This window comes from Saccopteryx leptura, chromosome 2, assembly GCF_036850995.1.
Source record: "Saccopteryx leptura isolate mSacLep1 chromosome 2, mSacLep1_pri_phased_curated, whole genome shotgun sequence".
Classification (NCBI taxonomy): Eukaryota; Metazoa; Chordata; class Mammalia; order Chiroptera; family Emballonuridae; genus Saccopteryx; species Saccopteryx leptura.
Window position 1 is genome coordinate 224,841,638 of NC_089504.1, and position 22,032 is coordinate 224,863,669.

At 41.9% G+C, this 22,032-nt stretch overlaps 2 protein-coding genes across 5 annotated transcripts in view; one reads left to right on the forward strand and one right to left on the reverse strand.

The window, feature by feature from the left end:
• Positions 1-463: 463 nt before the first annotated feature.
• Positions 464-20,673, forward strand: DONSON (DNA replication fork stabilization factor DONSON). Of its 3 annotated transcripts, XM_066370295.1 has the most exons (11): positions 464-843; positions 1,262-1,342; positions 2,905-3,108; positions 4,288-4,466; positions 5,399-5,577; positions 7,479-7,560; positions 7,665-7,769; positions 8,604-8,802; positions 16,553-16,765; positions 17,263-17,408; positions 20,655-20,673. In XM_066370295.1, exons 1-10 carry the CDS (start codon positions 535-537, stop codon positions 17,398-17,400), a joined length of 1,689 nt encoding a protein of 562 aa, XP_066226392.1. In that variant the 5' UTR covers positions 464-534; the 3' UTR covers positions 17,401-17,408; positions 20,655-20,673. The 3 variants fall into 3 exon arrangements, with proteins under 3 accessions (XP_066226392.1, XP_066226391.1, XP_066226393.1); XM_066370294.1 differs by lacking the exon at positions 20,655-20,673 and having other exon boundaries at positions 17,263-17,631; XM_066370296.1 differs by lacking the exon at positions 20,655-20,673 and having other exon boundaries at positions 16,679-16,765; positions 17,263-17,631.
• Positions 18,294-22,032, reverse strand: part of SON (SON DNA and RNA binding protein) — a 32,683-nt gene continuing 28,944 nt past the window's right edge. The window contains exons 10-12 of one of the 2 annotated variants that reach the window (XM_066370279.1): positions 19,968-20,039; positions 19,751-19,866; positions 18,294-19,220 (exon numbers count right to left, since the gene is read on the reverse strand). In XM_066370279.1, the coding sequence (XP_066226376.1) occupies positions 19,062-19,220; positions 19,751-19,866; positions 19,968-20,039 (347 nt within the window). In that variant the 3' untranslated portion in view covers positions 18,294-19,061. Of the gene's footprint in view, positions 19,274-19,750; positions 19,867-19,967; positions 20,040-22,032 lie in introns of both variants that reach the window. The other variant, XM_066370280.1, reaches the window with a different exon arrangement.

Here is a 22,032-nt window from a genome sequence, read left to right on the forward strand (position 1 = left end):
TTGTCTTCCTTAGTCGTTTGAGTGTGTGTGCGAGTCTCCAAGGATAGCCATAGATCCTTGAAAGCTGCTTCAAACGCATTCACTTGTTTTCTGGGACCGGCAGGAGAGCGGCAGTGTCTGGATGGCGCGCGCGGGTGCCCCTCGGGGCTCTGTTTTGTCCGTCTGGGGACGGGCCCCTCTCTCCGGCTCAGGTCGCCTCTTCCCTAGTTTATCGAAGCAGCAGCTGAAATGTGACGTTTCCTTTTCATCCAGACGCCATGCCGGCTCTTCACACCCCTGCTGTCCAACACGGGGACACAGGCCGGCCCCCCAGAGCGGGCTGCCCAGCCACTCAGCACCCCGCGACCCGACACTGCCAAGGTCCTCTCCGCAGCGCCGGCCTCGCGCAAACGTGGGCGGGGCGGGGCCTCTGCGCGGCTTGCAGCGCACGCACGGCTCGTCGGGGGTGGGGCCACGTAGGGGCGGGCGGGCCCGGCGCGCGCGGGAAGAGCCTGAGGGGTGGCGACCTGTGTGCCCCCGCCACCGCAGCGCGCGATGGCCTTTTCGGTACCTGGCTACTCGCCCAGTTTCAAAAAGCCGCCCAAGACCTTACGGCTGCGACGGAAAAGGGTCCGGAGCCTTGGGGCCGACCTCTCACCCAGCGAGCGGCCCGAGCCGGCGCCCCGCCGCGCCGCCCTGGCGGCTGGGCTGCCCCTGCGCCCCTTTCCGCCGGCGGCGGGAAGAGGTGGCGGCGGCCCGGGCACGGCTGGGAGGAACCCGTTCGCCTGCCTGGATAACCGGCCTCGGTCCCCCGCGGAACCTTCCGAAGTGCTGCCCAGCGACCAGCAGCAGGCACCGGGCCCGGTGAGTGGGCGCTGCAGGCGAGGGCTGCCTGGGCTAGGATTGGGGAACAGGACGGTGTGTTATCGGGGGGCTGGGGGGGTGGGCATGGGCTCCGCGAAGGGCCCGGCCTGGGCGGCAGTCCAGGCGGCAGCCGCTGCCCGTGGCCGGTAACGAGCGCCCCCCCCCCCCCCGCCCCTGGCCAGCATTTATCTCACCCCGAAGCCTCTGGGAGCTGTTTCTTGCAGACGTGTACAGCAGTGTTAGGTGCTCACATCCCCTCAGTGACCAAAGCTCAAACAAGCTGACCATCGGTCACTGATTGGGGTGCGTGTGAATCCTGCACTTGCGTGTGGACAGACTTGTCTGACAGGTGAGGCTCTGTACAGACATGGAGCAAACCGCAGCGGCCTTGACAACTTGATCACTTCTTTAACCTCAGTTTTCAGATTCTAATCAAGAAAATGATTTGGTCTGGGAAGAGAACTTTTCTGAAAGAACAGCTGTTACCGAACTGTTTCAGGTAATAATACTCTGTAAATGTCGTTAGAAGGTACCTTCTTGTAACAAAGCCCTGAGTGAACCTTCGTGTCCTCAGGGTTGACAAGGTGGTGGCAATCCCACAGTAAAGACTTTGTATGATGTTTACCGTGGGCTGGACACTGAAAGAGCTAGCAGTGTTTACCCTCTCCTGTGGATCCCCTCAGCTGCTCTTTGAGCTTAATTTTTCTTTTTCTTTTCTTTTTTAATTTATTTTTAGGGAGAGAGATGAGAAGCATCAACTATAGTTGTGACACCTTAGTTCCAATATTACTTTCTCATATGTGCCTTTACCAGAGCGCTCTGGCTGAGCCAGTGACCCCTTGCTCAAGCCAGCGACCTTACGCTTAAAGCCAGCAATTTTGGGGCTCAAGCCAGTGACCATGGGGTCATGTGTATGATCCCATGCTCAAGCCCGCAACCCCATGCTCAAGCTGGTGACCTCAGGGTTTGGAACCTGGGTCCTCAGCATCCCAGGTCGATGCTCTATCCACTGTGCCACCACCTGGTTAGGCTGACCTTCGTTTTTCACCGATCTTCAAACCAAATCCCCAAATTACCCCCGCAGGATGTGGTGTCACTAAACCTTGCTGACACCACCACTGGCAACACCACTTCCCCCAACACACATGTGCACAAACACATACACGTGGACACACACATGATTTCATTCCCCAGATACTTCTGTTGTGATGGTTTAGCCAATATACAGTTGTTGGAAAGATAGTGGGTCAGTTCCCCAAGACTCAGTCTTCCTTTCTGATAAGTAGATGGCCTTCAGAAGGTCTACTGGAAATGTTTCCCTTTCACTGTTCTTTTTTTGATGTCTCCAGAAAAAGTCCTTATAATATGGAGAATACTGTTAAATATGTCCTTAATAGACCTACCTACCATATTTCCCCATGTATGAGGCGCACCCTTATCCAAAAAATTTGGGGTCTAAAAAGTGGATGCATTTTATACAGTGGTTATAGACATTTTTTACTTGCATTTCCCGCTTGTTTGACAGTGGTGAGGAATTGTATGAATTTTATGATGAATAAAACTTGAGTTCAGTAGCTTTATGTAATAATACATTTTATTTCAAATTTCGGGACCCAAAATTAAGGTGCGTCTTATACATGGGGCAATAGGGTAATTTACCTGTAGGGCAACTCAGCCCTGGTTTCAGAGTTTTAGTGGCTTAAAGGGTGGTTTTTGTTTTTGTTTGTTTGTTTTTGGTGTTTTTTTTTAGATTTTATTTATTGATATTTAGAGAGAGGAGAGAGAGTGAGAAGGAGCACGGGGTAAGGTGGGAAGCATCTACTTGTAGTAGTTGCTTCCTGTATATATGTGCCTTGCTTGACTGGGCAAGCCCAGGGATTCCATCATGTAGCTCACTTTCCAGACTTGCTCATGGTATATAGTATATTTTCTATGTTATATATTACACATTTTCTAAAATTTTGACATTTCAATGATCATGTGTATGTTAATAAAATCTATGGAGTGAAAGTTTTTTTTCTTGGTACTCTACTAATTTTTGTGTTCTTTGTATTCAAAAAGCCTTCACACAGATCATTCTCCGAATCTGACATTCCATCCTCACAAAGTACAGAGTTACCTGCAGACTGGAGCATTAAAACTCGACTCCTTTTCACCTCTTCTCGGCCCTTTAGCTGGGCAGATCAATTGAAAGCACAGGAAGAGGCTCAAGGTGTCGTCCAGCATTGCAGAGCAAAAGAAGTTACTCTGCCTCAAAGCATACAGGTAACTCTGAGAGAAAATAGCTACTTTTTAAATTAACAAATTAAGTGTAAAATTTACTTCTCTACAAAATATCAGTAATATTTTCAGCCAGTTAAGTTTTTTTCCTGACATTTAAAGACACAAAGACTTGGAAAATTTGTATTTCCCAAATGATGCCTTTTTTGTGAGAGAGGGGTGGGGGAACAGACAGGAAGGGAGAGATAAGAAGCATTACTTCATAGTTGTGGCATCTTAGTTGTTCATTGATTGCTTTCTCATATGTGCCTTGACCGTGGGGGCTCCAGCCAAGCCAGTGACCCCATGCTCAAGCCAGCCACCTCGGGATTTGAACCTGGGTCATCAAGGTCCCAGGCCAGCGCTCCATCCACTGAACCACTGGCTGGTCAGGCCCAAATGATGCTTTCTATACAGTTTTTAGTCAGCTTCAGTAACTGCCCATTAAATTTAGAGTCCTGTCCTGAGAAATCGTGTTGCAGGGAGGTATTGTTTGAAGTAAGTCAATCATTTTTAAGGCTTTTTGAGAAATAAAAATATAAGGAAAGGAAATTAAAAGCAATTGAGGAGAAGTGTTGCAAGGCAGATTTATTATTTTACTGCTTTCTTCACATAACGTGCTCTTTTTCAGTGCACTAACTATTACTACCTGGATGATGGTCTGTTATAAATTTACTAGTCAGTGAGTTCTAGAATGTTTTTAGAGAAACGCAGTAGCATTATCTTCAGGCAGCTCATCAATCATTACCTGAAAGAGACCTCGGTACATATTTTTTAATAAATTGATCAGGATGATTTGGGATTTGAATGATCAGTTTTTACTGGCTACTGTTCAAACAGTGTTGTGAGGGGTAGGGGGTTGAATGTTGTGTTACCTACATGTAGACATACCTTCTGCGCATACACAAACACACCATCTGCCCTCTTGATAAAAAAAACCAATCATTGTTCTCAAGGATGGTGGAGACAGGAAAATGTTTAAGTGTTCCTCTGATACTTGGTTTAACAAACTAACCGCTGGCAAGGTTTTCCAAATCAGAGTAAACTACATTTTCGTCCCTGTCATAGTTATTAACACTTCCTATTGAAAGCAGTAAAGATAAGTGTTTAGTATATTCAGTGTCTGTTTCATGAAATTTTATACTTCTAATACGGCAAGACCTGTCCAATGTGTCTGGATTTTAGGATCCCAAGCATTCCACTGAGCTTCGCTGTGCTTTCCAGCAAAGCCTCATCTACTGGCTCCACCCTGCCTTTTCGTGGCTCCCCCTGTTCCCTCGGATTGGAGCTGATAGGAAAATGTCTGGAAGGACAAGCCCTTGGTTCGATGATGAAACCCTGCAGCACTTTTTAATGAGCGACTGGTAAGATAGAAACGTGTGCAGCTCAATAGTGAATTTTCATTTTAGCAGTGTTCTCTCCTTATTGTATTTATGATGTGGAAATGTTTAGTGATAGAAGCATCTCTACATTCTTCCAAAGGATTTTATTGGAGCTGCTAATAACCAACATTTAAATTGTTTACGTTTTAGCTCTTATTCACTCTTTATGCAACTGTGAAATGCACTTAAGTGATGGGTAACTATACATAAATCTGATTCTTCAACATTCTTGTTCATGGCTGCTTCCTTTCTCAGCAGAAACTGCTCAAAGAAAGTTACCAAGCCTGACCAGGTGGTGGTGCAGTGGATAGACCATTGGACTGGGACGCAGAGGACCCAGGTTCAAAACCCCGAAGTCACCGGCTTGAGCATGGGCTCATCTGGTTTGAGCAAGGCTCACCAGCTTGAGCCCAAGGTCGCTGGCTTGAGCAAGGGGTCACTTGGTCTGCTGTAGCTCCCAGGTCAAGGCACATATGAGAAAGCAATCAATGAACAACTAAGGTGCCACAACAAAGAATTCATGCTTCTCATCTCTCTCCCTTTCTGTCCCTATCTGTCCCTCTCTCTGTTTCTCACTGTCTCTGTCAACAACAACAAAAAAATTAAAATTATCAATTATCAACAAGTTATCAATTATTATTATTATCAACAAGTTATCAATTAAACTTTATTTAAAGAAAAAATGGTTAGTGTTTAAGTGTTGAACACTATTTGTGTAAGTCTTTGTAAATCATCAGTGAGTCCCATGACCAGTTTCAGTTCCTTGAAAGCCAACTGGTGTGTAACAACAAAAACTAACACCATTATCTATTATTTTTGTTGTGTATTAAACTGATTTATACAATATTAAGTTTTATATGTGGAGTTAAATGTTTATTTAATTACCTAAAGAAATTTTTTTGTGTGTTTCATAGGTCTGTGAGCTTCACTTCTCTGTATAATCTTCTGAAGACAAAACTTTGCCCCTATTTCTACATCTGTACCTATCAGTTTACTGTTCTGTTCCGTGCAGCAGGATTAGCAGGAAGTGATGTAATCACAGCTCTCATATCTCCTACAACTAGAGGTATACGAGAAGCTATGAAAAATGAAGGTAAAACTATAGGTTAAAATAAGAATTACACACCATATAGTAAACACTTCTTGAAAACTAAACATGCCTTTTATCGGTTGAATTGTCTTTGACTAGTTTTACCTACATTATTTTTTAAAATTTCATTTCTGATTTCTTTTCTTAGCAATTTTTTATGCTGTTCCTTATACATAACTTTAAGTTAATGGTGTTCTTGTCACTGATCTCTAAACACAGAAGTCCCTGTCTAAATATACTCCTCTAGAAATTCCTTTATAGAACAAATTACCTGCCCTCTTTTTTTCTTTTTTTTTTTTTTTTTTTACAGGGACAGAGAGAGAGAGAAAGGGATAGACAGGGACAGACAGACAGGAACAGAGAGAGATGGGAAGCTTCAATCATCAGTTTTTCGTTGTGAGACCTTAGTTGTTCATTGATTGCTTTCTCATATGTGCCTTGACCACGGGCCTTCAGCAGACCAAGTAATCCCTTGCTCGAGTGAGCAACCTTGGTCCAAGCTGGTGAGCTTTTGCCTAAACCAGATGAGCCCGTGCTCAAGCTGGCGTCCTCGGGGTCTTGAACGTGGGTCCTGTGCATCCCTGTCCGATGCTCTGTCCACTGCGCCACACCACCTGGTCAGGCTACCTGCCCTCTTTTAATAACAATTTTCAAACTGTCAGCCTGTGACTGGATCATAAACTCTATTTAATGGGTTAAATCAGCACTTTTTAAAGAGAAATTAGAGTAGAATAATACAGTGTGTTCATAAAGTCATGGTGCACTTTTAACGGGTCACAGGAAAGCAACAAAAGACGATAGAAATATGAAATCTGCACCAAATAAAAGGAAAACCCTCCCAGTTTTTGTAGGATGATGTGGCAGCATGTGAGCATGCACAGATGATAACGTAACACCGTGTATACAGCAGAGCAGCCCACGGCCATGCTAGTCGAGATGTGGACAGTACAGAGGAAAGTTCAGTGTGTTTTGTGGCTCGCTAAATTCGAATCCGTGACCAAAGTGCAATGTGAATATTGGCGCATTTATAACGAAGCACCACCACATAGGAATAACATTACTCGGTGGGATAAGCAGTTGAAGGAAACCGGCAGTTTAGTGGAGAAACCCCGTTCTGGTAGGCCATCAGTCAGTGACGAGTCTGTAGAAGCTATACGGGATAGCTACCTAAGGAGCCCTAAAAAATCTGTGCGTGAGCCCACATTGAACTGCACTGAATAGGTATGAAAGTGGGAGAGTTTTCCTTTTATTTGGTGATTTCACATTTCTATCGTCTTTTGTTGCTTTCCTGTGACCGGTCAAAAGTGCACCATGACTTTACGAACATACTACTTTATGAAAGACTAGCACATGTGCCTGACCAAGCGGCAGCACACTGGATAGAGCATCGAACTGGGACACAGAGTGCCCAGGTTTGAAATTCCCAAGGTCACTGGCTTGAGCAAGGAGTCACTTGGTCTGCCCCGGTCAAGGCAAATATGAGAAAGCAGTCAATGAACAACTGAGGAGCCGCAACGAAGAATTGATGCTTCTTATCTCTATCCCTTCCTGTCTGTCTGTCCCTATCTGTCCCTCTCTCTGACTCTCTCTCTGTCTCTGTCAAAAAAAGAAACGAAAAACGACTACCACATGTAATGAGAATGTATTGTTTCCTGAGCGTTTGTTTCAAGAAGACACAGGTGTGTGTGGGTGTGTTGTGGGCTGCTAATACTATATAGTATTGAATGTAAATTGTAATTGAAAAATAAAAAATAAAAGAAAGCTTGAAAGCTACTGCCTTAACAGAGCGAATGTAAAGACTCACATTTTCAAATTTTTATACACTCTAAAAGTAGGACATGCCTCTTAAATTTTTTTAAATTATAGTAAGGAAAACTCAGTTACATTTTTCTTTTCTTATGTAGGTATTGAATTTTCTCTGCCTTTAATAAGAGAAAGTGGCCATGAGAAGAAGAAAACATCTGGAACGAGATTGGGACATGGGGAGTAAGTGACTAAAAATAACCTTTTACTACATCATCCCGTGACTTAGCAACTCATCAGTACAGTTGTTTTGTGAAATCGGAACACTAACTAAAGCAATATTTTAGGGAGCAAGCAATCAGTGATGAGGATGAAGAAGAAAGCTTTTCCTGGCTGGAAGAGATGGGTGTGCAGGATAAAATTAAAAAACCAGACATACTCTCTATCAAGCTGTATCCTTTCATTGGCTCTTTAACTGGAATGATTTTCACTGAATTAAGTCAGTGAGCAATGTAATACTGACTAGCAGTTTTATTTGACTGTAATCTTAAATTAGCTTAAGATCATATTAAAACAAATTCTCCATCATGACTCTAAACAACAAACCCCTAAGTACCAATAAACTATGAACAGTTATGAAGCTATATTTATTTATTTATTTATTTATTTATTTTTACAGGGACAGAGAGAAAGTCAGAGAGAGGGATAGACAGGGACAGACAGACAGGAACAGAAAGAGATGAGAAGCATCAATCATCAGTTTTTCGTTGCGACACCTTAGTTCATTGATTGCTTTCTCATATGTGCCTTGACCACAGGCCTTCAGCAGACCGAGTAACCCCTTGCTCTGGCCAGTGACAATCGGGTCCAAGTTGGTGAGCTTTTTGCTCAAGCCAGATGAGCCCGCACTCAAGCTGGCGACCCCAGGGTCTCAAACCTGGGTCCTTCCGCTCCCAGTTCGACGCTCTATCCACTGCTCCACCGCCTGGTGAGGCTGAAGCTATATTTTTAAAAGTGTAAAGATTCCATTTTGTTTAAATTTGTGAAGGGAACAACATATTTTTGACTAGAGAATAAAGTTTTGTTAGGTGTCAGTGTCTGGCATATTCAAATTAAAAGTAATTTTTATTTAAACAGATGCCTTATAATTGCTGCAAAGATGGGATAGCAAGAGCATTTCCAGTTTGGAATGGGGAAAAGGGGCCCCAGGTGGTTCAGAATCACGACAATGCTTTTTCTATTGGTTCTGGATTCACATTTGCCATTTCCTTAATTGTCACCTTCAGACGTAAAGAGAAACAGGAAGTACAAATGGATCACAGAGCTGAGTCTGTTGTGTTGGTGAAGGGAACAAACACATTTACATTGCTAAATTTTTTGATCAACTGTAAGAGTTTAATTGCTACTTCAGGTCCACAGGCAGGACTTCCACCAACCCTCTTATCCCCAGTAGCTTTTCGAGGTGCCACTATGCAAATGCTTAAGGTAATAAAGCCTGGGCAGGGGGAGATAAGAAATTCCACACTAATCCTCATAACTTAGCTTTTTTAAAGTAATTTTTATTTTCCAGTTAAGGTTGAACTACAATATTATATGAGTATCAGATGCACAGCATAGTGATCAGACATTTGTTATAACTGAGGAAGTGATTACTCCAGTAAGTCTAGTACCCGTCTGACATAGTTATTGCAGTATCACTAACTATATCGCCTGTGCTGTACTTTACATCCCATGACTTTTTTTTTTAAAGAGTTTTTATTTATTTACAGAGACAGAGGGAGAGTCAGAGAGAGGGATAGCTAGGGACAGACAGACAGGAAAGGAGAGAGATGAGAAGCGTCGATCATCTTTTTCGTGGCGACACCTTAAATTGTTCATTGATTGCTTTCTCATGTGCCTTGACCGCGGGCCTTCAGCAGACCAAGTGCGAGTGATCCCTTGCTTAAGCCAGGGGCCTTGGGTCCAAGTTGGTGAGCTTTGCTCAAACCAGATGAACCCGCGCTCAAGCTGGCAACCTCGGGGTCTCGAACCTGGGTCCTCTGCATCCCAGTCTGACGCTCTATCCACTGCGCCACCCACCGCCTGGTCAGGCCATCCCATGATTTTTTAACTAGCAATTTACATATCTTTTTGTTTTTTAAATTAGACTTCATTTATTCAAGATTTTTATTTTTTGAGAGAGGAGGAGAAAGAGGGTGGGGAGGGACAGAGGGAAGCACCAACTTGTTCCATTTAGTTATGCATTCACTGATTGCTTCTCATTTGTGCCCTGGCCAGGGCTCAAACTGGCACACTCTGGATGGAGCCAGAAACATCAGGATCGAACAAGCGACCTCGGTGCTCTGGGGTGATGCTCTATCCACTGTGCCACTGGTCAGAACTCAGGAATATTATTTGTTTAATTTATTGATTTTAGTGAGAGAGGGATGGAGGGAGAGAGAGAGGATCAGCGATCTATTCCTGTATGTGCTGTGGCCTGGGATCTAACAGGCAACCCCTCTGTGCTTTGGGACGATGTTCTAACCAGCCAAGCTATCCAGCCAGGGCAAGACTTTTTTTTTAATTGATTTTAGAGAGAGAGAAAAATTGCTGTCATTTGTTCGTTCTTGTGTGTGCCGACAAGGGATCAAACTTGCAACCTTGGTATATCAGGATGACTGTGTAACAAACTGAGCTACTCAGCCAGGGCAATTTGCACATCTTAATTCCTTCCCCTCCTTGACTTGTCCACCCAACTCCTCTCCCACTGGCAAACATCAGTTTGTTTCTATATATATGAATTTCTGTTTTGCTTTTATTTTTGTTTTGTTTTTTAGATTCCATATATAAGTTAAGTAATATGACATTTGTTTTTCTCTGTTTAACTTATTTCATTAGAATCGTACTTTCTAGGTTCGTCCATGTTGTTGCAAATAGGAAGAATTCACTTATCTGGGGTTGGAGAAAGTGAGAGAGAGAAACAAACATCAATTTGTTGTTTCAATTATTTATTCTGTCATTAGTTAATTATTTTATGTGCCCTAACCTGGGATCAAACTCGTACCATGTCGGGAGGACACTATAACCAACTGAACTACCTGGCCAGGGCCAATTTCACTCTTGTTATGACTGAGGAATGTTATTGAATACATGTACCACATCTTTATCCATTTGCCTATCAATGGATCATGTAGGTGACTTCCTTAATTTGGCTATTGTTAATATTGCAATGAACATAGAGATGCACATGTCTTTTAGATGTTTTGGGTGTTTTTAGTGGGATCACTGGGTCCTATCTTTGTCTCTTGTTCCAGTGATTATTTTGAAGTCTATTTTGTCAGATATTTGTATTGTTTCTTCAGCTTTTTTTTTTTTTTTTTTGCATTTGCATGAAATAACTTTTTCCATCCCTTTCAGTCTGTTTTTTTTTTTTTATCTGAAGTGAGTCTCTTGAAGATGGTATATGTGTACATCTTGTTTTCTTATTTATTCAGCTTCCCTTTGTCTTTTGATTGGAACATTTAATCCATTTATTTACATTTAATTATTAATAGATTTAGTTATTGCCATTTTATTTACATATTTTATTTATATTTCTCTTCTTAAGTCCTTTAACATTTCTTGTCTTGGAAGCTCTTTACCTATTCTTCAATTCTAAATGATAGCTTGCTAGATAACAGTAGTCTTGGTTGAAGGTCCTTGATTTTTATTACTTTGAGTATTTCTTGACAATCCCTTCTGGCCTACAAACTTTTTGTTGAGAAACCAGCTGACAGTCTTATGGGACTTCTCTTGTAGATAACTTCTTTTCTCTTGTTCTTTTAAGATTCTCTCTTTGTCGGCCCTGGCCGGTTGGCTCAGTGGTAGAGCATCAGCCTGGCATGCAGGAGTCCCGGGTTTGATTCTCGGCCAGGGCACACAGGAGAAGCTCCCATCTGCTTCTCCACCCCTCCCCCTCTCCTTCCTCTCTGTCTCTCTCTTTCCCTCCCGCAGCCGAGGCTCCACTGGAGCAAAGTTGGCCTGGGCGCTGAGGATGGCTCTGTGGCCTCTGCCTCAGGCGCTAGAATGGCTCTGGTCACAACAGAGCAACGCCCCTTGGTGGGCATGCCAGGTGGATCCTGGTCAGGCGCATGTGGGAGTCTGTCTGACTGCCTCCCCGTTTCCAACTTCAAAAAAAAAAAAAAGATTCTCTCTTTGTCTTTAACCTTTGGCATTTTAATTACTATGTGTCTAGTGTGGACCTCTTTGGGTTCATCTTGTTTGCACTTCCTGTACTTGTATGTCTGTTTTATTCATCAGATTAGGGAAGTTTTCCTTCTTATTTTTTCAAATATGTTTTCAATTTCTTTCTTTACTTCTGGTATCCCTATGATTTAAATAATGGTACACTTGAAGTTATTCTAGAAGCTTCTTAAACTATTCTCTTTCTTGTTTGTTTGTTTCTCTTTGCTCTTCTGATTGGGTGTTTAGGTGTTTTCTGTTTTTCTATCTTCCAAATTTCTGATTTGACCGATTTCCTCTAATTTTTTTTTTAATGGGATGCCTCACAAATTTATGTGTCATTCTTGTGCTGGAAACAGGGAGGCAGTCAGACAGACTCCCGCATGCGCCCTACTGGGATCCACCTGGCATGCCCACCAGGAGGCGATGCTCTGCCCATCCGGGGAGTTGCTCTGTTGCAACCAGAGTCATTCTAGCGCCTGAGGAAGAGGCCACAGAGCCATCCTCAGCACCCGGGCCAACTTTGCTCCAATGGAGCCTTGGCTGCAGGAGAGGAAGAGAGAAAGAGAGAGAGGAAGGAGAGGGGGAGGGGTGGAGAAGCAGATGGGCGCTTCTCCTGTGTGCCCTGGCTGGGAATTGAACCCAGGACTTCCGCACGCCAGGCCAACGCTCTACCACTGAGCCAACCGGCCAGGGCCTCTGACTGTTCCTTTTTAAATTAATTAATTAATTTATGTGAGAGAGAAAGAGGAAGGGGGTAGAGTGAGGGAGGAGAGAGATGAGAAGCATCAACTCATAGTTGTGTCCCTTCATTTGTTCATTGATTTATTCTCATAGTGCCTTGACCAGGGAGCTTCAACTGAGCCAGGAACCCCTTGCTTAAGACATTGACCTCACGCTCAAACTGGCAAGCTTGCACTCAAGCAGGAATGCAGATGAGCTTGCGTTCAAGCCAGCAAGTCCATGGTGTAGACATGCATGTACTCAAGCCGGTGACCTCAAGATTTCAAACCAGAGACCTTAGCATCCCAGTTCAATGTTCTACCCACTCTGCCACCACTGGTCAGGCCTTTTTTATATTTTGTTTTTTTAATTTTACAAGGTGGGGGAGTGAGGAGTATCAACTCATAGTTGCTTCACTTTAGTTTTTCATTGCTTGCTTGTTATGTGTGCCTTGACCCAGCCAGCCCAGGGCTTGTAACCGGCAACCTCAGTATTCTGGGTCAATGCGCTGTCCACTGTGCCACCACAGGCCCAGCTTTTTAAAATGTTTTCTATCTCCATTTTTATTACAGTGTGCTGCAAAGTGAAAGAAATTTGTGTGTTTATTTTTTCTTGGTGGAAATAATTGTGAGCAAATTTAAGCAGCATCAGCTGCTAACGATTTTAATTACCAGGGCTTGCAACTTTTTTTTTTTTTTTTTTTTATTTGTTCATTTTAGAGAGGAGAGGGAGAGAGAGAGAGAGAAGGGGGGAGGAGCTGGAAGCATCAACTCCCATATGTGCCTTGACTAGGCAAGCCCAGGGTTTCGAACCGGCAACCTCAGCATTTCCAGGTCGACGCTTTATCCACTGTGCCACCACAGGTCAGGCTCTATCTCCATTTTTATGTTGAAGTTCTCAGTGAATTATTTGCTCTTCACCTACATTCATTGAGCGTCCTTTTATCTAGTAGATTGCTTGTCTCCATTTTGTTCTTTTTCTGAAGTTTTGTTTTTCCATTTGAGACATGTTTTCTTTGTCTCCTCATTTTGACTGCCTCCCTGTTTGTTTTTATGTATCAGGTAGATCTACATCTCCCAGTCTTAGTAGAGTGGCTTCATATAGTACATGTCTGGTGGGGCCCAGTGATATAGTCTCCCTAGTCATCTGAGGTGAGTTCTTCAGGTGCCCCATCCCCCATGTGTGCTGTGTACCCCCTTTTATTGTAGTTGAGCCTTGATTGCTGTTGGCAAGTCAGTGGAGAGATTGACCCTTAGGCTGATTGGTTGTAAAGAATGATCTTGATTATGGTGGAAGAGCTGTTGTACAGGGGCTGACCCCACAGGGAAGGATTCACTTTAACTGGGGAGGAGGTGTGCTCTAGTACCTCTCAAGTTGTTTGTGGAGGTGGGTGCTGTTCTGTTGTGGGCTGAAGCTATCCACCTGGTACATTGTTTCTCAGGCCTCTTGGGAGAAGCCCTCTGTAGGCCCAGGTAAGCCACCGCCTGTGCCTTGCCTGAGGCCACTTGGTATGACCTACAAAGTGATAAACAGATGATTGCCACCTGTGCTGGGCTTGGAGGTGCTGGGTAGAGGCCAAACTGCGAACCAAAGCTGGCTGCCATAATGACAGGCTTGGGGCCACTTAGCAAGAGGTACAGGTTATGCTGAGGCCATACACTTGTATGAGGTTTGTGAATATTTGAGAAATTTTTAGGAAAGTTTGTGCTAATAAACCAAGACAGGCCATTTATATGGAAAAACTTCTGGAAGCAGCTTGTGTGGGCCAGAAAGTTGAGTGGGGTGGGGTCTCAGGAAATCACCAGGGCTGGGTGAAGTTTTAGCCAGGTTGATGGAGACTCAGACTTGGTACCCACCTGTACCTGCTGGCTCTGTGGTGGGAGGTTCAGCAAAGGAATAGTGGCCTCTGCTAGCACTTCTGTCTTGGAGAGATGCCTCCCAGCCTTCATCTTTAAGCCAGACAGTTCAGTTCTTCTTTATATGTCCCTGGTGCCTTTCAAGCTGCTGCCCCAGAGCTGGAGCTTAGAGTGAGTGAGTCCATCACTTTAGTTGCTCATCGATTGCTTTTTTTTTTTTTTTTTTTTAAGCGAGAGAGATAGGTGCAGACTTAAAGAGATGAGAAGCAGCAATTCGTAGTTGTGGCACTTTAGTTGTTCATTGATTGCTTCTCATATGTTCCTTGACCAGGGGCTCCAACCGAGCCAGTGACCTGTTGCTCAAGTCAGCGACCTTAGGCTCAAACCAGCCACCTTGGGCTAAAAGCAACCATGGAGTCATGTCTATGATCTCACGTTCAAGCCAGCAACCTTGGGGTTTTAAATCTGGGTCCTTTGTGTCCCAGGCCAATGCTCTACCACTGGGTCACCACCTAGTCAGGTTCCAACACTGAGTAAGTCTGCGTGCAGGCCCTTTAAGAGCAACACCTGGGATACCAAGTGCCCACCATTGCCCTGTACCACAATCCCTACTGGTTTTTACAGCTGAAAGTTATGAGACCATCCTTATTTTCTTGGCACTGGCACCCTGGACTGGGCAGTCTGCTGTAGCAGTGGGATCCTTCACTCTGGGAGGACCTGTGCAGCCAAGATATCTATCCCTCCTGATTTTTATCTGCCTTATATGAGTGTGGGACCAGCCCATTTTGAGTCTCTGCCCCTTTACCAGTCAATGTGGCTGCTTTCTTCCTTAATTGTAGGGCTTCTGTTCAGCTAGATTTTAGGCGATTCTGAATGATGGTTGTCTGTAGTTTAGTTGTAATTTTGATGTGGCCTTGGGAGGAGGTGAGCAGTGTTCACTTACTCTGCCATCTTGAAATTTTTGATAGGATAAATTATTGAAATTTTAATAACTCTTAGCATTTTTACATGGTATATATTTTAATTTTTCTTTTTTCCAGTAAAAAATTTATTTGCTGTAAAGTTATATTAAAGGATTTACATGGAAATACATGAATTATGTGAAAATAATTTTCTTAAGTATAATTGACAACAAAAGCATTTTGGTATTAATCTCCTTCTTTTGCCATAAGGAAAAGTTGCATAATCTCAGTTTGTCTCATTTCTAACCAATGAAAGAAAATAACCAAGAATGTTAAAATTGTAGCTCTCAAAAACTGGATCGTGGCCCTGGCCGGTTGGCTCAGGGGTGGAACGTCAGCCTGGCGTGCGGAGGTCCCAGGTTCGATTCCAGGCCAGGGCACACAGAAGAGGCGCCCTTCTGCTTCTCCACCCCTCCCCCTCTCCTTCCTCTCTGTCTCTCTCTTCCCCTCCTGCAGCTGAGGCTCCATTGGAGCAAAAGATGGCCCGGGCACTGGGGATGGCTTCTTGGCCTCTGCCCCAGGCGCTAGAGTGGCTCTGGTCGCGACAGAGCGACGCCCCGGATGGGCAGAGCATCGCCTCCTGGTGGGCGTGCCGGGTGGATCCTGGTCCGGCGCATGCGGGAGTCTGTCTGACTGCCTCCTCATTTCCAGCTTCAGAAAAAAAAAAAGAACAAAAAAAAACTGGATCATGGTTAAATGTAAAGAGTAACTGCAGGCATACCTCATTTATTGTACTTCACAGATACTGTTTTCTATAGATTGAAAGCAAGACCCTCCACCAGCAAAAAGATTACAGCCTGCTTTATTGCATACCCTTTTTATTGTGGCGGTCTGGAACCGTACCTGCAATATCTGCAAGGTGTGCCTTTATGTCCATATTGTTGAAAAAAGTTACACATATCGATAAAACATACATATTGAATGTTTTTGTTTTCCCAGTATTCTGTGTTGAAAGTCTGTTTAAATCAAAATGAATTCTATTCTAAACCAACAGTTTCATAACTTGGAAGAAAGGATGCTGGAGACTGAGAATATACTAAACTTTTTTTTTTAAGTGAGAGGAGGGGAGATAAACTCCCACATGCACCCTGACCAACCAGGATCCACCAGGCAATCCCCATCTAGGGCCAATGCTCTGCCCATCTGCATCCAAGCTCACAACCCATAGCACGAAGCAGGCCTGAGCAGGCTATCAATTGAACTACAGCTGCGAGGGAGGGAGGGAGGGAGACAAAGAGGGAGAACAGGGGGAGGGGAGAAGCAGATGGTCACTTCTGTGTGCCCTGACTGGGAATTGAACCGGGACTTACACAGGCTGGGTTGATGCTCTACCACCAAACCAACCAGCCAGGGTGAAATTTACTCAACGTTTTTACTCATGTAAAAATATTTTATGTCTTTATGATGTACTTTTGTTTTTAAAGAGTAAAACCCAGATGAAAATATAGTGACCATATGACAACTGTAGTTTTGTTTCCTTAAATTTTTTGGAAGGCACGAAGTATAAATGTGAAGACACAAGTTCTTTCTGGATACAAAGATCAGTTTAGTCTGGAGATTACAGGTCCTGTCATGCCTCACTCTCTACATTCTGTGACCACGCTCCTCACATCTTCACAGAGTGGGTCGTTTTCTGCAGGACTGCATACACATGAGCCAACTACTGTGTTTAATATCTGCCCACCAATGGATCAAGTGCTGGATAAGGTAAGTAGACAGCTGTGGACAGACTGTTTCAGTGACAGCTAGCTTCCTCAAAGTAGATGGAAGAAGTGATTTATTAGCCAAACTTTGTTTCAAGTTATTAAACTATACTTATTTCAATTATAAGTACTAAGGGGAAGGGATGTCTTTGCAGTTGTTTTTGTGAGGTCAATTTCATGAACTCAGGCTGCTGTACTTAGTGACTAAGGAACTCCTTCCCCTATCCCCAAAAATGGGTGTTATCTGCGTTGTCCTTTTAGATCCAGAAATTAAAAGTACCTGATTCTGTTATAAATTGGTATGGGTATTTATATGATGGCCTTTAGTTTTGGACCTTTTTAGGTTTTTATTTATAAGTTATATAATCAACTACGCAAAAATTCTTTAGGACTTTTGATAATAAAAAAGCATGTGTCATAGTTTCCATGGTAATTACTAAAAACTGAGTGTTCAAAAGACTTGATGTGGTTTTTCACTGACTTTTATACAAATTTCCACAGGAGACTCTTCGTGGGGAGCTTGCTAACTGTGGGCTGCCCCCTAAGACTCTGGACCAGCTCAGTCAAACACCAGTACTAGGGAAGTCATCTTTACGGAATGTGGAAATGAGTGACTACGTTTATAATTGGAGATCCTGAACACCAAAGTAAGCCTTCTGGCAAAGAAATTCAAGATTCTTATACCTTTGGCTTTTAACTTCATTTTGGAAGTTGAAGGAATATAACTTTAAAATATTCAAACATTTACAAACATTAACCTTTCACATTAACATTTATTGCATGCACTAAGCCATAAGGCTAAGGTTTTAAATCAACATTTTGTTTTTACTGATTATTCAGAACTCAAAACTTTTTAAAAACCTCAAGTAACTTGAATGAAAACTCTAGATCCCTATAACATAATTATAAACCAAATAGAAAATTGAATCAATGTCAGTGTTTCCTTTCAAGCGGGAAGTTGAGGCTAACCAGTTAATCCATGGCATCCGGGCAACACTGTATTTGTTACCTAGGATTATGAGGAGTAGGTTCTGGCTTGTAAGGGTAGAAACCAAATATAGACAGTATCCTCTGAGACCTGATTGTTGATGCTCACACCTTAGTTGCCTTCTTCCTGATTTACAATTGTCTATGCTCAAACATATATTTTAATACATGTTCACGGAGGTAAGGGTCTTTTGTATTCCACATAGAACAGTGTTGAGTTGTAAAGCATGCTCAAGCTGTATGGCAAAGTAGTATTTAATGTGCTTTTAGGTATTTGTGGGTGGGTATGGTTGAAATTTTCTTAAATAAAAGTGCTTAGGAAAAATCAAAAGCATGGGTAAAGAAATAGCATTTAGTGAAGCAGTTATGTGTTCATTTTATATTCCAGAAAATAAACCACCACATTTATTCCAGAGAAGTTTATATTTTGGGCCTTAAGCTTTTGAAAATAAAGTTTAGAGACATAGCATATGAATACCACTGTAATACACATGAAATATTCTATCAGACCCTAAAAATTAACATAAACTTAAACTTTCTCATAGTCAACAAAATAGTGGCTGGGTGCCGATTTTATTAGATAAGTTGGTTACAGAGTTTTAATTATCATTTTACGTCTACCTAGGTGTAGCTGAAATTCAAAATGCACATCAAAGTAAAACTATATCACAACTCAATGCCATTCTAAATGTACTTGGCCTCTGCAGTAGAATTCTAATCAGACTTCATTTTGACTCCTTTCTCGTGGCCCAAGTGGCTTTGACAAGAATGCAGGACTTGGTGCTGATCATTACACAACATACCACTTTCTTTTTATAACGTCTACAAAATGTTAAGGGGGAATGGTGGCACTAGCCCTGTGGAACAGATCTTGCTTGATTACCTCAATAACACTGGCCCAGTATCTGTCCAGCAGAACCCATTGTGAACTAGTACAAGGTGCACAGCCCTTCACTGATTACAGGCAAGTGTTACAGCAGCCTAGCCATAAGGAAAGGGAGTTACATCATAGTACAAAATACAGTATAAAAGCGTAATTTAACATTCCACACTGAAGATTACGGATGCCTTCAAACAATCGTTTGGATGTTAGCCACTTAAACAAATACATCACTAAGGTAAACAATATAAACATACCAAAACCCTGTATGGTTAAATACAATTTCCATGGTACAAAAATCAAAGCCTGGAGATGTTTGTACAGATTGCTTTTTACACAATGTCTTAAATTGCCAAATATTTACAACATTAAAGAAGAAATACATTTTGATGCAGAGTAAAATTATCTGAAATGATTAATATAAAACCTCAATCTATCTACGTGAGGCACTCCTGAAGCAAGTGGCATTAGCCATGAGGTCCTTTGGTACAAGGCCCATTGCTTGAAGAACCACAGTAGCTGCTGTGGCTTTAGCATGCTTCTTATTAGGGCTGGCAAAGCTGGGCTGGTAAGCGCTTCCATTTATCAATACCTATTCAAGAAAAACATACAATTGGGCTGGTAAGGGCTTCCATTTCTCAATACCTATTCAAGAAAAACATACAATAAGAACAGCATCAAACTTTAATATCTATTAGCTTTTTATTTTTTCACTAAATGCTAGAAAAGTAATTTAAAACATATAAACCCATACTATGTTATAGTCAAATTAATCTCAACCCAGAAGAACCAAATCATTTTGAAAAATGGACTGTAGATTAAAAGCTCTCCAAATTGAAAAAATCCTGATAAAACTACTAAATGAATGCCCCACATTCTACCAGAAGATGTCAACAAATTGTTCATAAGATTCTGCCCACTTCTTTTCCTCCAACATTTAAAATAGGGTTAAAAGTCTTCTTAAAAAGTATACTTAAGTTTAAAACCCCCCCCGCTCTTCCTATACATACACACTCCCAACCCACAATGTATCAATCCTGTGATCATATATCTACCCCTCACCCTCTAACATTGTCATCAAATTAATACATGTATACAATTAATGCAGAAATTCATATTTACCCTAAAGAGAAAATGCTTGCGATGATCAGGGCCACTATCATGGACCAAAAGAAATTCAGGTGGTTGCCACCTTCTCTTATTACAGATTTCCATCAAGGCAGACACAGGATGTTTCCCTGCAGAGAAAAAGATAGCCAGTTGTTATTTCCACCACATGTGGAAACAAATTATGAATTCAAGGGAGAGCAGACAAGAAGAAATTCCAGTGCACCCTCACCTGACAGATCTTTCATTGCAGCAGAGAAGTTCCCGGACCGTTTCTGTGCTCTTTCTCCTACAGCAACAAGACCTTAAAAAAAAAGTCAACGTTCACTAAATAAATTTCAAAGATCATTATAAACTGTAATACAAAACAACAACTCCCTCTGTAGGAACAACAATCCATGCCTTCAAAGGAAATATTCAACAAATTCCTTCTACTCGTTACTGTATCAATCTGGACTTCTATTTTGCTGTTTCTACAGATAAAATATATTTATATACTTTGGTACTGGAAATTGTAAAAAAATAAAATGTTCAGTAAACACAAGCACTTAATGTGAATACATATACAATTAAGTGCTATAATTATCAACTCTAGCTGTTTCTTTGTAAGTTTAAAAAGTAGTGGCTATTTATTCCAAACGATTTCTAAAGGTTGCCCTTTCCATAAAAAATGGTGCTCAGTTAAGTATGTTCCTCAAAAGGTGAGGGTTTTAAGTCACACACACAAGTAAAGGGAGAAATGGTATCTCTATGGATAAATGGGCTCATTATTTCCCAGTAATGAAGCTCCTTCTGACTTATCAAATGTGAGATGTTCTCAAAAGACAAATATATCTTCACTGCATAAGCTCCCTTTCCAAAGTGGTCAAGCTAGGTAACTATCCATAATCCATGTTTTCCCAATTTTTATTTCTGCTAGGATGCTTTCCCAAACCCAGCCTGTGTTACAGTTCCAGAGAATGCTCCTTTGAATCATGCAATGCATCCAAAGATATTATCTTCTAATAAACCACCTTTTTATGACACAAATCTTTTAAACTTGTACAAGCAATAAAATGTCAATGTGACATTAATACAGTGTCTTTTTCTAATGTAATCTAAGTTTGAATCCATATAACGTCATAGAATAATTCTGTTATTTCCAGACTATTTTTGAGTATCATTATTACCATATTTTACTTCCAACTGAAATAAACTGGCAACAGTTTTCTGCATGGATGACAATGTAGAAATTCTGATGCAAAACAACTTTTTTAAAACATAATTTAGTCAGAGCTATTCGGTTTCCATAGTCATTAAGACAGAATAATTTAATTGCACTGATTTCAATTTAACTTTCTATTTGATGACAAGATTAGGAAAATAAATTCATTTTTAATATCAGGCTTAAACAAGCTTAAATAATCACACTGAGTTGGCATTCCCATGTAATTATACTTAGGACATTATTCTAAGGAAGACATTTTTTAAAGGTACAAACTGATTGTTATCTATGTTATTCCAAGTGAATTTTAGTAATAGCCCCAGGTATCTGAGGACAGTAGCAAAATAAATCAGAAACAAAAGTTCAAAGGTGCTCCAAAAATAGGGTGATATGAAGAGGTACCAGCTGTTATTAAGAGGCAGCTGAGCTGGTCTGTTCCCCAACCCGATAGAACTCAAATACTGAGCCTAAGAAGGTTTTTAAGGTGGAGAGAAGACCTCACTCTACTAAGATATAAAGAGAATATGTGGGTAAAATAAGAAAAAAAACAACAACCCACAAATCCTAGAAATAAAAGATAATGTCTTACTCCCTGTTAGGAAAAAAGAAAATGGCCAGTTTTTAAAGAGGAGAGAGATGAGAAGCATCAACTCATAACTGTGGCACTTTAGTTGTTCACTGATTACTTCTGATAGGTACCCTGACCAGGGACTTTTAAGCAGAGCCAGTGACCCCTTGGCTCAAGTCAGGGAGCTTGGGCTTCAAACCAGCAACCATGGGATCATGTTGATGAGCCCACGCTCAAGCCATATGAGCCCACACTGAAGCCAACAACCTTGAAGTTTCGAACCTGGGACCTCAGTGTCCCAGGTCAACGCTCTATCCACTGCGCCATCACCAGTCAAGTGTAAAAAAAGACACTTTCTAAATAGGAAATCTAGTTAAAATTTAAATCCTACATATATGCACATTTCTACAATATTTAGCAACATAACAAAGGTTGCCTCTTTAAAGCTCAAATTAGCGTTTCCACCTATAATCATATAAGCCCCTAAAGCTGAAAATGGGTTAGACATTTTTTTTTCTAAACAAA